General features: G+C 32.9%; 2 protein-coding genes across 4 annotated transcripts; both read left to right on the top strand.

The window, feature by feature from the left end:
* The first annotated feature begins 1,178 nt into the window (after positions 1-1,178).
* On the top strand, positions 1,179-4,795 carry LOC112092825 (subtilisin-like protease SBT3.18). The gene is made up of 4 exons (XM_024169914.1): positions 1,179-1,399; positions 3,040-3,154; positions 3,264-3,486; positions 4,149-4,795. The coding sequence occupies exons 1-4, from the start codon at positions 1,179-1,181 to the stop codon at positions 4,793-4,795; spliced, it is 1,206 nt and encodes a 401-aa protein (XP_024025682.1).
* A 5,204-nt stretch (positions 4,796-9,999) lies between these two features.
* Positions 10,000-14,474, top strand: LOC21388556 (YTH domain-containing family protein 1). 3 transcript variants are annotated; one of them, XM_024169912.1, is made up of 10 exons: positions 10,000-10,266; positions 10,812-10,888; positions 11,118-11,277; positions 11,379-11,452; positions 11,665-12,028; positions 12,149-12,255; positions 12,369-12,959; positions 13,042-13,254; positions 13,339-13,485; positions 13,603-14,474. In XM_024169912.1, the coding sequence occupies exons 1-10, from the start codon at positions 10,242-10,244 to the stop codon at positions 13,840-13,842; spliced, it is 1,998 nt and encodes a 665-aa protein (XP_024025680.1). In that variant the 5' UTR covers positions 10,000-10,241; the 3' UTR covers positions 13,843-14,474. The 3 variants fall into 3 exon arrangements, with proteins under 3 accessions (XP_024025680.1, XP_024025679.1, XP_024025678.1); XM_024169911.1 differs by having other exon boundaries at positions 11,665-12,055; XM_024169910.1 differs by having other exon boundaries at positions 11,665-12,255.
* The last annotated feature ends 1,644 nt before the right edge of the window (positions 14,475-16,118 follow it).

Here is a 16,118-nt window from a genome sequence, read left to right as displayed (position 1 = left end):
TATATATATATATATATATTCTCGTTGCCTTATCAGTTACAGTTGCAGGAAATATTTTAATAAATTAAAGATTTGAAGTATTTTTAAAAAACTAAAGATTTTAAATAATTACAGAGATTTCAAATAATCCCGGCATGTAGTGATTTAATTTGTTGACGAACCGTCATATCATTAGTCATTTAATTTTGTTACTAAGATGCACTGGCCGTTATTTATTAAAAAGAAAAGAAGGAAAGAAAGGACATGTATATTGGCTTGGCAAGACATATTGAGTTGCACAATTGGCCGGATTTTTTTTAGTTTGGGTTCAAAAAAAATTTCAGACCAATTCTTTTTATTCATGCACATGAAATACTGATTAAGGAAGCTACTAAAACGTAATTATTGCTTTCAGGGTGAAAGCTTTAGCTTTATCGACAAACCAATCACTAAAAGATTGGTGATTCCAACTAATTATTTTTCAGATAGGTACGTACTGAATCTATCTCTTCTTCTCTAAATTTATAATTTGCTAATTTATTCTTTACTGCATTTAGTTACACGTGGCACTAATCAAATTTTTCTTACATAATTACTGAAAAAAAAGCGCTTCCAAAACTTACAAAGATTAAATTATCATTAATATAAAAAAGACACACGAAAACTAAAGGATTAATCAAACTAATGTGCCTGATTTTTAGTGTCATTTTGATTTTGCTCTTCAAATTTTTAAAACTCTCATTTTCTCAGTTAAATTTTGAATTAGGGATTTTGTTTTTCTTTTTTGGCTCAACATTTGAAATAGAGATTTAAGCAACTTTGTTAGAACTTATGTTAAAAAAGAGATGGGAAAAGAGGAGGTTAAATATAGTCATTTTTTTCCAGTTAGAAAGATCGCGTGACTTTACTATCCTTTTTTTTTTCTAGTTTGCTTTCAAGAGATCTATCAAAAGAGATTAAATGAGACAAATTAATAATTAAGAGGGTAAAATAAGAGTTTTTAAAGTTTAGAGAACAAAAGTGAGAATGACCACAATATTTAAGGAGTGTACTGCTGAAAATAATCCAAAAATAAAAGAGGAAATAATTATACTTTGTTTGCACAGCTTAAAATTAATCTTGATAAAAATTCTAATTTTTTTTTTTTTATTCTTTTTTGCATATGCAGTATTTGCAATGAGAGTAGTGCACTTATAAATATGACAAGGCCTGGGAGGGTACTTCTGTGCTTCTCCGACACAGGAGGCGTAAGCATTACTTTTGGAGATGCAGTTAGAGCTGCTTTGAAAATTAAGGCTTCGGCTTTGATCTTTGCTGAACCAGTGCCCAGGCCTGAAGGCCCTGATCTCATTCCAACTATCCGTATCGACTTTATTCAAGGAGATCAACTTAGGAAATATCAACAAACATTTACTGACGGGTAATATATATCTCTCCATCTTGTTAATACATATATACATATATAATGTTTAAGAACACCACTGCTATTAAACATTACTATCTAATAGAGAATGGAATTCACCTGTGAATCCCACAATACAGAACTTAATTTCTATTAATGAGTGGTGCTAACTGTTGACCACCGTCGTGCCCTATTACATTGTTCTCTATATATAGATATTTAATTGTATAAGTTGATGGATTAATTTCACCATATATATATATATATATATATGTGTGTGTCTATATAGGCCACGATCGATTCTATAAAAATATCTCAAACGTTAGAGCATATCTAAGAGAGCTCTCTAAATTTTAACTAAATTTTAACTAAAATGGCTAAAAAATTATTTTAACCAGTATTTTTTAAGTGATACACTCTAATCATATTTCCTATTTTAATTAAGTATAAATTATTTTAATATTTATTGAGTTTAAAAATATAAATAACTTCATTAAATTATGGTTTCAAACAATAAAATAATATAAAAAATCAAATAGCTAGTCACTTCTTACTAGCTATATTTAGCTAGTATGAAATAGATTCTCTAAAATAGCTAACTATTTAGCTAATGGTTGGAGTGAAGAAAGGCTAAATTCTAGCTAAATTATTAGTTAGTTTAGCTAAAAACATGATATAACTAACATTATTAGAGTTACTTTGAATAAAAACTAAACTAAATGTTATGTTTAAGGACTAGGGGAAAAAAAGATCTTTATCAAGTCTGGGTATGGAATAAAATAAAATTGGTATGGACATTTAAGGAGAGTTTCTTAGTTGGATAGGAGGTGTAACCACCTGCACCTCCATTTGTAATGAAATTGTTCGTTTTGGGTCTGAATTTGTACGGTTTTGCAGTTAAACCTTATCTCAAAAAATGTGTCCTTCCTTATAAACTATATCATCTATATCCATCTATAGGCGATGTGGGATTACCTAATTAACTTACTTTATCTTGATCCTTTTTGTCTCAAGAAATTAATGATTTTGATCACTGATTTGAGCTGTACACCTCACCATAATAAGATAGGTACATAAATTTAATAAGAGTTTCTTAATTTGAGCTGTACACCTCACGGTAAAAACTTGTTTCTCAATCAATTTTAATTACAGTTTAACAATACAAATGGCCATTAAATTCCGTTATTTTTTTCATGATGGGATCCTTAGTACAAGGTCGACTTATGGATTGCCAGTGCGGACGGTTGTAGTCTGGTCATGAGGAACTAATAATATTTTGAATTCAGCAGTAAACTAGCTAGATATCATCAATCTTACTAAATGGACAATTGTACTTTTTGACTAATAAGATTTATGAGTTATTTAGAGAAAATATATGTTTATATATTTAGTTGATTTACAGTCCTTAGCAAAAGTTGAATTTCAGAATTCATGTCTCGTTTAAGAGTAATTAGAAGGAAATTAAAAATGATGCTATATTTATCATAAGGAATTTATAACCACAGCAAAATTAATGTTATTAAAAATCTAGACTTGTGCATTTTTATGTCGATGTAAAAATTTATAGTCATACATTTTTAAAAATAAATTCTGCGATTTTATCATTAAAAAAATAAAAATTAACAATCAATTACATCAACATTTGTGTGCGAGTGCAGTATTCCTAAGGTGAAAATAGGACCAACAAAAGCTGTCATTAGGAAGTCAGTAGCACCAAGAGTTGCCTACTTCTCTTCAAGAGGGCCAAGCTCAATTGAACCCGATATTCTCAAGGTATATATACATATATATATATATATATATAGATACACACACACACCATATATACAATATATTTGTGGCTATATATATATATATATATATGCATTTTGTCTAACAACAGCCAGATATAAGTGCTCCTGGACTAAACATCTTAGCTGCTTGGCCAACAAAAACTCCTCCAATTCCTGGAAACGGCATAATTGATGATAACCGTACAGTAGAATGGAATTTTCAATCAGGAACTTCAATGTCATGCCCTCACGTCTCAGGCATTGTTGCTCTTCTCAAATCTGCACATCCCAATTGGTCTCCTGCTGCTCTCAGGTCTGCTCTCATGACTACAGGTATATTTTTAATTGAACGATACTACTTCTACTACTACTACTACTACTCATCTTCACCAAAATGCATAGAATATATGTATAACTTCAAAATTCCAAATGGGTGATTTATTTTTTTCAAATCATCACTTGATCTCTTAAGTATTTTCCTGTCTCTGTGACTGTCTCACCAATTACACCTCGTGAGATGCTTAAGTATTTTTAGCACTTTGTTCATTTTTATGTGGTTAGATTCCTAAATTTAAATGATGTAATAACTAGAGAGACAATTATCGAGACAAGAAAATGGGGACAACAATCTGGACTCGTCGTGAAATAGCTCTCAAATTTCAAAGCTTCATCTCCACGCACAACCAGAAACACTTTTGTAATTCAAACTAAAAGTATATATCTCCTATTAAAACTTGAACTCTCATTTGAAATCATTATCACCACCCTCAAATTTTAAATGTAAACGAAATCTGCAGCAAAATAATCCTGCACCACGTTCTTCATCAATATGGCGATCACGTTCAAGTCTTCATCAATATCACGATCAAGGCTGCATCAATTTTTTTTCTTCACCTGTTTTTTTGAATTTTTAGATAAAAATACCCAACAATATATATATTTTTTAGTGTTAGGTCTTATAATTTAAATATAATCTGTTATAATCTTTGTTGCAGCATACACAAGGGACAATTCCCTTGATGAAATTTTATCCGATGGATCACCAACAAAAGTTTCCGATCCCTTTGACATTGGCGCCGGCCACGTAGACCCCGTAAGAGCTATGGATCCTGGCTTAGTTTACGACATGAAAACCAGCGATCACATCCTATTCCTCTGCAATCTCGGCTACACTCAAGAACAAATACAAGTCCTTCTTCTTCCCTGCCCAAGTCCTGACCTCATAAGGTGTCCAAAATCAAGAAAACCAAACTTCAACCTAAATTACCCTTCCATCACAGTCTCGAATCTTCGGTCTACTGTGACAATCAAGAGGACGGTCCGCAACGTAGGACCATGCAAATGCGCCCTGTATTTCAGCAGCGTCGTTGAGCCTAATGGCGTGCAAGTGGTGGTGTGGCCTAAGGTTTTGTTTTTCTCGTGGTTTAGGGAAGAAGTAACCTACCATGTTACTCTCATACCGCGGAAGAAGTCTCAAGGAAGATACGACTTTGGGGAAATTGTTTGGTCAGATTACTCGAGCCATAAGGTTACGAGTCCTTTGGTTGTGCGTGTGAACACATTTGATACAACGAGTACAACTTCAGCTGCTCATGAAGAAGATGATGATGATGATGATGATCAACTTATAAGTGAAGCTTAAAGAAAATCTGATTTTTGGGTTATAAAGTTAATAATAATAATAATTAATTGCTCATGATTTTCAGAAGTTTCATTCTCGGTCTACAAATGTGTACTTGCATGAAATCTTGGCTTTGCTTCAATAATAAATGATTGAAAGAGAATCATCTTTCACTATTTCTTGCCTTTTTGTCTGTGTATCCTAGCTAATCAAATGTTAAACATCTTTAGCAGTTTTCTATCATGTAATGGAATGAATGATACGTAAAGCTCGTCATGCGATAATTATTGAATGGATAGATAAATTTATTTTTTATTTAAAAAAAAAAAACCACAGACTCGTCATTTGTGTGCGTATATCAATCGAATTTTTTTTGAAAAATCACTCTTAAAATTAATTAATCTGAAATCAGAATTACCCTCTTGCCCCTTTCAATGACTGACATAGAGATGTGCAATGTTAAATTTTAAAATGACCGAACTGCCCATATAACGACATAATTGGTGCGTTTAGAGCTCATTTTAAAATTATTTTATTTTTTATATGAAAATAAAAATGAAAACGTTTTCAATCTCAGACATAAATTATTTTTGAAAATGCGTTTGATAGTTTTATTAAGAGATTATTTTCAATATAAAAAAAACCTATTAATGTTTCTCTATCTTTCTCTCTGCTCGAGATAGGAGAAAACGAAAACAAAAAATGAAAAATAACTAAAAGTCATTTTTTATTTCTCTCTCATTTTACACTAAACTAAAAAATCGTTTTCATTCCTGTTTTTTGTCTTTACTGAGCCAAACGCCGTTTTAAAAATGTTTTCATTTTTTCTTTCTCAAAAAACGTGAAAAATAAAAACGGGATCAATTCTAAATACGACCAATATGTTTTTGACCAAAGCATAACAATTTTAGAGCGCCAAAAACTATACTAGTTTACAAAAGAAAGGTTTGCAGAAATAATTTTCTATTTTAAGCTATGATTTTTTTTTAGAATTATTTTAAGCTATGATTTTTTACATTAAATTTTGATAAAAGGATAAAATGGTCAAAATGCATGTAAACATTTTGGATTCATCTTCGGACTAGAAGAACAAAATGATTCTTACGTTAAATTGTACCCATTTTTGAAACGGGTATGTTTGCTTCACAGATTAAGTTAAGAATTGAGTTGTATGTAAGAGAAAAATATTATAAAAAAAAAGTTAAATTTAAATTTTTGTGAAAAAAATACTATAATAATAAAAATTAAATTGCAATTTGAGTTGTAAAAAGAATAAAATCGGAGATTTCTGAGTTACAAAAATAGAATAATAAAGGGAGAAAGAGGGAAATAGGCTAAGACACAAGATAAATTAAAATTAATAGACCAATAGTTTACATAAGTTAATAAATAGGTCAAATTAATATTTTCGGCCATAACTTATCTGGTTATGAACCATAACTTGATAAGTTATTGTCCATAATTGTCCATAACTTATCTGACTATGAACCATAACTTGATAAGTTTGTCCATAACTTATCTCGTTATTAACCATAACTTGACAAATTATGACATATTAATTTATATAACTAAAAATTAACCTATATACTTTTTTAAACTTTTCATATTGACCTATTTTCTATTATTTCTCAATAATAAATTCATGTTTTCAGGTTTTCATTTTGATCCATGAGTGGCGTACGTCGTGGTGCTTGAACACCGTAAAACGGGCCCAAGCTACTCGTTACGGCCCTTTAGAACGTTCAAAATATAAGTAGGTTTTCAAAACCCAATAGGCCATATTGGGCCTTTTAATGTGAAAAATAATGACTAGTAGTGCAGGATGGCCTTTTAGAAATGGGCTTTCAGGGCACAATGTCACTATGTAGAAAAGAATGCTTATATTTATGGGATGTTTACTTACGCGTACTCAGAATGAGCATGAATCAGAGTGAACAAAATTTAGAGTAGGTAGGATTCAGAGTGAGAAATCGGAGTCAGAATAAACTGTTTACTTAAGGGGCGTTTGGTAGAGGGATTCGTTCCCTGATTCGAATCATGATTCGTGGTTCGCTACAGTATTTTCTCTCACAAAAAATACACGTAAATCGAAAATGGTTCGAATCACGTGGTTTGAATCCTCCAACCAAACGAACCCTTAGTGATAAGATTCGATTCAGTCATTCTAAATCTCATTCATACGTTTACTTACACCCAAAATCAAAATAAATAAGTGTAAAAGTACTAATATACCATTTAAATCAATTTGATATTTTCAATTTAAAAAATATATTGTGTACTTATTATATTAAAATTAATCATAATTAAAATATTTAGTGTAATAATTAGGTACTAAAATAATAAATATATGTTGCATCTATTATTTTTTAAATTTTAATTTAGGAATGGGAGTCTCAATCCCAATGGGGGGCATGAGAGTGCCAATCCCAAATTTGAGTGGGACCCACCAATCTCACTCTCATTCTAAGATAAAAAAGAGCAAGTAAACATGAGATTGACTCTCATTCTCCACTCCTATTCTTCAATCCTGATAAGTAAACATGTCATTAATACCCTCACTAATTAATACTTTGTTAATGAAGGTTTGTAAAATCTATCAGATTTTATTTTTATAATTCCTTATTTAACCATTTTATATCCCCTCACTAATTTTAATCTTAGATTTGATTTATGGAAAACTATACACCATCTTGTGTTTTATATTATTTTGAAACAAATTTATCCATAAAAAGAAAAAAACAGTTTTATTTATAAGCTTTTTAGCTTAAGTTTTTCGTTTTGTACTAATAATTCTTTTGACTCCTACAATGACAATGTAAAATCACACATAATACTAGTAATACACCATGCATTTTTTTTTTCAAAATTATTGTTCTTATATATGTTAAGAGTTTTTTAATTTATCACCTATCTCTGTGTTATATATATATATATATATATATATATTGAAATCTTTATATTAGAGTCCAGAGAACAATCAAGTATGTCATCCTACAAAAAATGAAGGATTAAAATTTATTGCATTTCTCTTTTTGTTAAACGTTCTACAAAATTCTTCATCCTTAAACAATATTTTTTGTTAAATAAAATTAGTTATAATAACAATAACAAAAAAAAAACGCTATTCATTTGAAGAATGCGTTGAAGTATATGATGTTTCAAATTGTCCTCAGTGGGGTATTTTTTTTCAACTTTTTGAAAAAGTACTTGCTAATTATAGTTATAGTTATGTGGGTGTATGCTTTTTTGTTTATCATTTCTATTTATGGTTAGTGTAGGGGTATATTAAGGAGTTTTATTGTAATTTTAACAAGAGGATAAAATTGTAATAAATATAAATTATAATTTGGTGGGCGTATTAATAAATTTTATGGGAGTAAATATAATTACTCTAAGAAAAAATGGAGAATTTACTTTTGAGAGTGTATGAGTTTGGGTCTTTACACATTACTCTTGAAAAATATCATTTTATTAGTGTAATTATTTGACTAGAAAGGTTATCAATCAAATAGTAAAAAGTAAAAATCATAACACATGCTATTTTAAGTGATATTGTCAAGATTATCCGACTATTTATGTTCATCGAGAAACTCTCATCAAATGCAAAAAGTATAAAGAAGAAGAAAATACTTGTGATTTTCAAATTGAGGGGCATTTCTACTCATCCCAATCCCAAAAATCATAAAATTTATAAGAATAGAACATTTCTACTTGTGATAAAATTTAGCATCAAATATAATACTATATGGGAGAAAATGTTAGAAATTGAAATTAGCAGACTAATTTAGTATCACATTAAATATACCATAACTTGAAATTTTTGGCCCCGTTCATTTCACCGATTCGTGTTTATAATTCGAGTTTTGCTATAGTAAAAAATTCTCAGAAAAGTCACATCTAACTTTTTTGTTACAATAAAAAGTTATCACATAAAGTTACATATCGACTCGAAATAAAAATTCGAATTAATAAACTAAACAGATCCTTCATTTCACTACTATTTTTTATTTGATGAATTTTATTATTTTTTTATAGACGATCAAAAGTTTTTAGGATGAATTCTCACACAACAAAAAAAAAATAGGAATGATTTTTCTGCGGGAAATAGTAGAAAATATGCCAATATGAAAAGCTTAAGAAAGTATATGGGTCAATTTTTAGTTATAAAAATTAATAGGGCATAACTTGTCAAGTTATGGTTCATAACCAGATAAGTTATGGACAAATTTATCAAGTTATGGTTTATAACTAGACAAATTATGGACAAAAACCGTGAATTATTATAGACAATAACTTGTCAAGTTATGGTTCATAACTGGACAAGTTATGGTTCATAACCGGACAAGTTATAGACGAAAATAATAATTTAGTATATTTATTAAGTTATGTAAATTATTAGCCTATTAATTTTAATTCATCTCAAATTTTAACATATTTTTCTCTTCATTCCTTTTCTGCGGATAGTTTTTCTTTTATTTTTTTCTTGAATGGGACTATTTTTAGGGAAAATTATCTTCAATAAATTTCATCAAAATTCCCTTCGATCGGAATCAAATGGGAAGGGGGAGCCGGAATAAAATGGCTAGTTAATAACATTGAGATTTTCTTTTCTTTTCACTCGGTCTATACACGGTTTTTTTTTTTTATATTGAGATTTGTCCGTACGCGGGTTTAGATAATGGCTTTATACTTTAATTCAAAATTTTTTTTTTATATATACTTTTTTTGAGGGTCCGAACAAAAAAAAAAAAAGGAAAAAGTCTTCTGAAATAGGACGTCTCTTTGCCAAAGTTCCGCCCGAGAATGCCCCTACCCAAAAAAACAAAACCCAACCCCCAAAAATGCCCAAGTATTTTGAACTAATGACATTCTAGACAAGGGGTAATATTGTCAAATAGATTAATAGATAGGGACATCCATGTCCTTTTGTAATTAGGGTTTCCAAACTCTTCCACAAAGGTACAACTATCAGGTTTAGGATGAAGAGACAAAGCTTGTCACCCGCGGGTGATCACACCCGCCAATCGAATCCCGCCTTGGGGGAGAAGAAAAGGAAGACGTTACGAAACAACTGGACAAAAAGCCATTAGAAGACCGAAACGTGGCAACACTACCCAATAGGAAAGAGGCGATGAGATCACCGACGTAACACGCGGGTAATTATATCATGGGGTGGAAACGAGGAGCCGTGGTGCTATTTGAATCACCGCTTTTGGATGAACAAAACCCTCTCTTTCCAAAAACCCAAACCCTTGGCGGCTGTGAGACCCGTTGTTCCCTCCTCTCTCTCACTCCTCTCGTCTTTCTCTCTCTATCTATCTCCTTTTGTTAGGGTTTCTCTCTCTCTCCCTCTCTGTTTCTTCCTAAAACCCCAGTTAATTCAGTTTTCAGATTTTAGGGTTTTAATACCGAAGCAGAAGAAGAAGAAAATAATAAGAGAAGATCTGATTTTTACCAAGCTCCGGTCATGGCCACAGTTGCTAAAGCAGATCGTATCCTTAGTCGATTTTCCCATCTGGGTATTGTCGTTTTTCTTGTTTTCGTTTCTGGGTCTTTCCCGATCTGTCGTTCGTGATTTGTTATTGATCGAACATGGTTTGTTTCGTTTTCTTGGTGTTAGTTTTTTGTGTTATATTGTAGATCGGAGCTTATTGCTTCTGTTTTTGTCGTTTGACATGTTTTTTCTTTACATAATTATTAGTTTGAATTATAGCTGTATAGTAGGGTTGATGATTTTCTTCGTTTTTTTTGGTGTGTTTATTTGAGTGTTTGAAATAATAATTTCAGTTGGTTTTGTAGCCTTAATTCTAGTTATTTTGCTTAGTATATAGATTTTGACAATTTGTGAATTGGATTCAATATTTTTTTTCTTTTTACTTGGTTTTTGTAATTTACAGGTTTTTCTTTGACTCGTCAATTGTGTTTTTGGTGATTTAGAGGTATTAAAGATGTTATGTGTGCTGTTATTTTTCATGATTAACAGACTAATTTTGAAAAATTGGCACGTATTTTTCCTTTACTTTTTTCGTTTCTATAGAAACAGCAGATTTTCTTCAGAAGCTATCAATAGATTCTCAATCGAAGGGCGCGGAAATTCCTGAGCCTACGAAGAAGGTATATGTATAGAATTATAACTTACTATTTCTTCTGATTTAATGAAAATTGAGATCTAAAAGGTTTACTCTTATGATGGTACTTGTTAAAGAAGGTTGATGTTTAAAACGTTTAATGAGATTGGACCACAAAAAAGAAATCTGACGTACTTGTTAAGCGTTCACATTTAAAACGTTGAGCATTGAAGAGGTGATTGTTTGTCTGACTGAGTCGGTTCTGTTCTTTTCAGCAATCTGCTAACCAATTCGGGTCTCTTGATTCGGGCAATGCTGTGAACGGTCAGATCCCGCCGGCCGACCGGTCTGTGAGTCCTTTGTTACCGGACTTTATGGACCCGTCGGTGTGCTATGTCCCTAATGGCTATCCATCTACGGCTTATTACTATGGAGGTCAGTTGATTTGTGAATTTTGTGCGGTGGAACTTGTTATAATTTGGTTAGCGAGTTTTTAGTTTTTATGTGAGGTTTTATTCGTGCGATTCGAGTTGCAGGCTATGATGGTACTGGTAACGAGTGGGATGACTACTCGCGCTATATGAATCCAGATGGAGTGGAGATGACTTCTGTAAGTTGTCTTTGCTAATTCTCGTCAATTTTGTGCTTCTTAAACTTAAAGATTGTGCGGGTTTTGTCGGGGGGCTCTCGTTTCAAACTCAAATCCACAAAGTGGTTTAAAGGGATTTCTTGGGATATCAAAAGAACTGTATTTTTCTTACTGTAATTTTGAGAATTGGGATAATCTTTTATGTTCTCATTGTATGTTTTTTCATGTTGCAGGGAGTTTATGGGGATAATGGGTCTCTTATGTATCATGGTTATGGGTATGCTCCTTATGGCCCATACTCACCGGCTGCTTCCCCAGTTCCTACTATGGGAAATGATGGTCAGCTGTATGGGCCGCAGCACTACCAGTATCCGCCCTATTTCCAGCCGCTTACTCCTAGTAGTGCGCCATACACGCCTAGCGCTGCTGTTCCCCAAAGTGATGTATCCACTTCTGTTGCCACTGATCAAAAGGCGCTGCCTTTGGATGCAGCTAATGGGAATTCCAACGGTATTGTAAACGGTGGTGGCGTGAAGGGAATCAATGGTTCAGCTCCTTTAAAACCAGCATATCAGAACTCGCCTTTTAATTCAAATGGTTCGTATGCTAGGGCCCCTTTGCCAGGTTGTGTTTCTACTCCTGATTTTCAGGATCCAAGATTTGGTTTTGATGTTTTATGTTCTTCGAAGCCATGTTTAGATACCTTGACTTTTTCAGATTGGCAGCCTCGGCCTGTGACCAGCACAACTATCACTTCAATTGCAAATGGCAACAATCTTCCCTCTTTAAGGAATCAGAATTACCGGCCAAATTCTCAGTTCATGGTATGCAGTTTTCTTATGCAAATTATTACTTGGAAATCTTTAGTTATTACTATTTTCATCTGAGTTGAGATTTATTTATTATTAGCTCAATTTTTTGTTTATTTGATTCTCAGGGATTGCACCACCCAAGACCATTGTCTTCCATGAGCCACGGGTATGTGAATAGAATGTTCCCAAACAAGATATACGGCCAATATGGCAACCCGATGAGATCCAGTATGGGATTTGGATATCACGGCTACGACTCACGAGCAAGTGGACGTGCATGGCTGGCTGTTGATGGCAAGTATAAGTCGAGGGGGAGAAATGGTGGCTACTATGGGTATGGTAATGAGAATATGGATGGTTTGAATGAGCTGAATAGAGGGCCTAGAGCCAAGGGCTCCAAGAACCAAAAGGATTTTGTACCTACAACATTAGCAGTCAAGGGGCAGAATCTACCAACGAACGCGATTAATGACAAGGAGAAGGATAAGACGGCGGCGGTTATTCCAGACCGAGAACAGTACAACAAGGCAGATTTGCCTGAGGAATACGCTGATGCCAAATTTTTCATTATTAAGTCTTACAGTGAAGATGATGTCCACAAGAGCATCAAGTATAATGTATGGGCAAGCACACCCAACGGAAACAAGAAACTTCACGCAGCCTACCAGGAGGCTCAGGAGAAATCTGGTGGCTGCCCTGTATTCCTTTTCTTCTCGGTAGGAAATTTGACTCGTGTACACCTTTATATGATATTGACGTATTTGCACAGGTTAAACAATTTCTTGATTCGTTTTCTAGGTTAATACCAGTGGGCAGTTCGTTGGTCTAGCAGAGATGGTCGGGCCTGTTGATTTCAGCAAGAGCGTGGAGTACTGGCAGCAGGACAAGTGGAATGGCTGCTTCCCTGTTAAGTGGCACATTGTTAAGGATGTTCCCAACAGTTTGTTGAAGCACATTACGCTTGAGAACAATGAGAACAAGCCCGTGACAAACAGTAGGGACACCCAAGAGGTAATTTACTTCCCCTAGTTGTACTATTGCTGTTCTTTTCTTGCGGTTGATTCTAAACTGGTTTTACTCGGATTTGTTGTTTAGGTCAAGATTGAGCCAGGGCTTAAGCTGATTAAAATCTTCAAGGAGCACTCTAGCAAGACATGCATTCTGGATGATTTCGGGTTTTATGAGACCCGCCAAAAGACAATCCAAGAGAAGAAAGCTAAGCAACAGCAATTTCAGAAGCAGGTAAATTATTTTGTTAAATGTGATAATATTTATTGCTTTGCTACTTTGTCCTTTTGATTTCTTGCATTATTTAAGAGAGATGGTTTTCTCCATTTTTTGGGAAAAATATGAAATCAGGTGTGGGAAGGAAAGGCAGTTGATGAGAAGAAGGAAGTGGCAAATGGGGAGTTGAGCCAGAAACCCTTGGAGGCTGGATCAGATTTGATCAAGGACCCTTTGCCAACCGTGCCTGCTAGCGACAACGGGAAAGTTGCTGAGAATGGTACGGGTGCCGCAGCTGGTGATGCCCCAAAGGGTGCTAAGCCAGTTGTGCCTGAGAAGAGAATTGTGGCAAATGGGAATGTAAATGGTTGCTAGTTTTGCTTTGCAAGAGCCGGGGGGGGGGGTCCTCGCTCGAATGCGCGTTCATGTTTCTACTTGTATCAGAAGTCTTGCCGGTTGCCGAAATACATATTTACCTACTAGAAGTTGAAGGGCAAGATTCTGGCAAATATGTTTTCCGGGCATTTAGGGGCTGCCTTGATGAAAAAGAAGCTCATCTCTTGCTCTGTTGGTGGAGGGTCAATAATTCATTGAGGAATAGAAAGTGGGTTTCATGTAGAATTTTCAAAGCATCTTGGGCAGGCTAGGGTTTTCATAATCCATGGTTTTTTTTTTTTTTTTTTTTTTCATCTTTGGGTCCCTTTTTACTAAAAGCGGTTAGCTCCTAACAAGGTTTTGAGATTTGCTAGGATTTTGGGTTTTTAGGGTTTTTGTTTCCTTAGTTGGCTTTATATCCTTGTTATCTTTTTTCTTCGTTTTTTTCTTTTTCAGTTTTCTTTTTGCCCCCCCCTCTTCTTCACTTGTTTGGCTATTTTCCCGGCTTGTAAATCTAGATCTTTTTTCATTGCGGGGCAGATTTGCTTTTCTACTTTGTAAGAGAGCTGGAAGCAAGGTGGGAATATATCACAATATAGTCAAAAAGTTTATATATATTTCCTTATTAGTTATTTCCTCCTTTTTTATTTTTCTTTTATTTTTTTTGGTGTGGACTTTGTTGGTTTCTCCGTAGTTGAAGTGGCAATTTCTTGGCTCCAATTTTCCCCTCCCACCTCTCCAGAAAAAGGAAAAAATAATTGCGAATATAAAACACATCAATCGCAGGTTGGTTCACGTGTTGGATTTTGATTCTGTATTCAAATGGGAATTATCAGTTAGAATATTTTCTTTTAATTTTTTGTGAACAAAAAAGTAATATAGTAAATTTAGAATTATATATTTAAACGTATGAAAACAACGGGCTTGAAGGAATTTAAAAGAGGATGAGTTTAAACTACTCTCGGTTCAATTGGGTTTTTTTTCTTTATAAAAAATTTGAATTTAAAGAGTTTTGCTGAAATGTTTTTTCAAAAAATTTAATTGACGGTGGAGCGGAAAAAAAAAAAAAAAAGGAAAAAGAGAACTTGAGATTGGAGCCTGGTTTTCAGTAGTCTGAAATAGAAGTCAAAGGCGTGTTGGAACTTCCCATCTTTATAAACAAAACAATAAATGTGCGGTAGTAAATGTCACTGCGTGTTTATACCAAACCCGTTCCTTGCAATAGAGTTTGTATTCAAGTAATTGCTTGGTCCTTGCTACCATTAAATAAGTAGAGTAAATGGTTGGACCTAATTTTGTCCAGTTATTCAGGGAAAGTTCTGTTAGAAAAGTCTTTTTTTCTTTTTCCTTTTTTTTTTTTGGGTACAATAATGATACATTAATAAGAAAAGGTGTTCATTTGTATGTTTTCTACGAGAATTCGTGTCATCGTATAATTTATAATTTATTATAATATTTTTTTTTATAAAAAATATACGTAAATTAAAAATAATTTTAAATTATAATTTTGAATTTATAAATTAAATATCTACGAATGAGTGGTGTTGACCGTATACCCATGGAAACACACTAGACCACTAGATAATTGTCCAATTATAAACAGTTAAGGACTTTTTCATTGCTTGACTACACAGTACAATGATGCTCTTAAAAGAAAGTTGACGATAAAAAGAGAGTTTATGATACAAGTAGAGCTGAGCTATCAAATAACCTCAACTGGGACATGTCAAGCTTAGTTGAGCCCTACTAGCGTAAGTTTTGGGCACGCGACAAGTCAGTTTGAGCTCGCTAGCGTAAGTTTTGGGCACGCAATAAGTCAGTTTATGCCCCGTTATTTTATCAACGGAGAAACAGAAAAATATGTCAAAATTTGAGATGAATTAAAATTAATAAGTCAATAGTTTACATAAGTTAATAAATAGACTGATAAGTTATTGTCCATAACTTATTTGGTTATGAACCATAACTTGACAAGTTATGGCCTATTAATTTTTATAACTAAAAATTAGTCTATATACTTTCTTAAGCTTTTCATATCGGTCTATTTCCTACTATTTCCGTTTTATCAATTTGAATTTAAAATTTGAGTTTTATTATAATAAATTTTTTAAAAAAATAATCACATTTAATTTTTTTTATTAAGGTAAAAAGTTTTTATATAAAGTCATATTTCAACTCAAATTAAAAATTTTAATTAGTGAACTAAACAGGTCCTTAATTGTTGTTGTTGTTGTGTTTTTTTTTTTTTTTTTTTTTTTTTTTAAAAAATGGTTTTT

Source organism: Morus notabilis, unplaced genomic scaffold, assembly GCF_000414095.1.
Source record: "Morus notabilis unplaced genomic scaffold, ASM41409v2 Scaffold1173, whole genome shotgun sequence".
NCBI lineage: Eukaryota > Viridiplantae > Streptophyta > Magnoliopsida > Rosales > Moraceae > Morus > Morus notabilis.
The sequence above is the reverse complement of the archived record's forward strand: the minus strand, read 5'-3'. Positions and strand labels throughout refer to the sequence as shown.

Bases quoted from the DNA above. Each gene is read 5' to 3' on its own strand.
- LOC112092825 (XM_024169914.1), top strand. From the start codon at position 1,179: ATGACAAGGCCTGGGAGGGTACTTCTGTGCTTCTCCGACACAGGAGGC. The intron at 1,400-3,039 runs GTAATATATATC...GTGCGAGTGCAG, and splicing joins CAACAAACATTTACTGACGG to TATTCCTAAGGTGAAAATAG. The intron at 3,487-4,148 runs GTATATTTTTAA...TCTTTGTTGCAG, and splicing joins GTCTGCTCTCATGACTACAG to CATACACAAGGGACAATTCC.
- LOC21388556 (XM_024169910.1), top strand. From the start codon at position 10,242: ATGGCCACAGTTGCTAAAGCAGATC. The intron at 10,267-10,811 runs GTATCCTTAGTC...TCGTTTCTATAG, and splicing joins CACAGTTGCTAAAGCAGATC to AAACAGCAGATTTTCTTCAG. The intron at 12,960-13,041 runs GTAGGAAATTTG...TTCGTTTTCTAG, and splicing joins CTGTATTCCTTTTCTTCTCG to GTTAATACCAGTGGGCAGTT.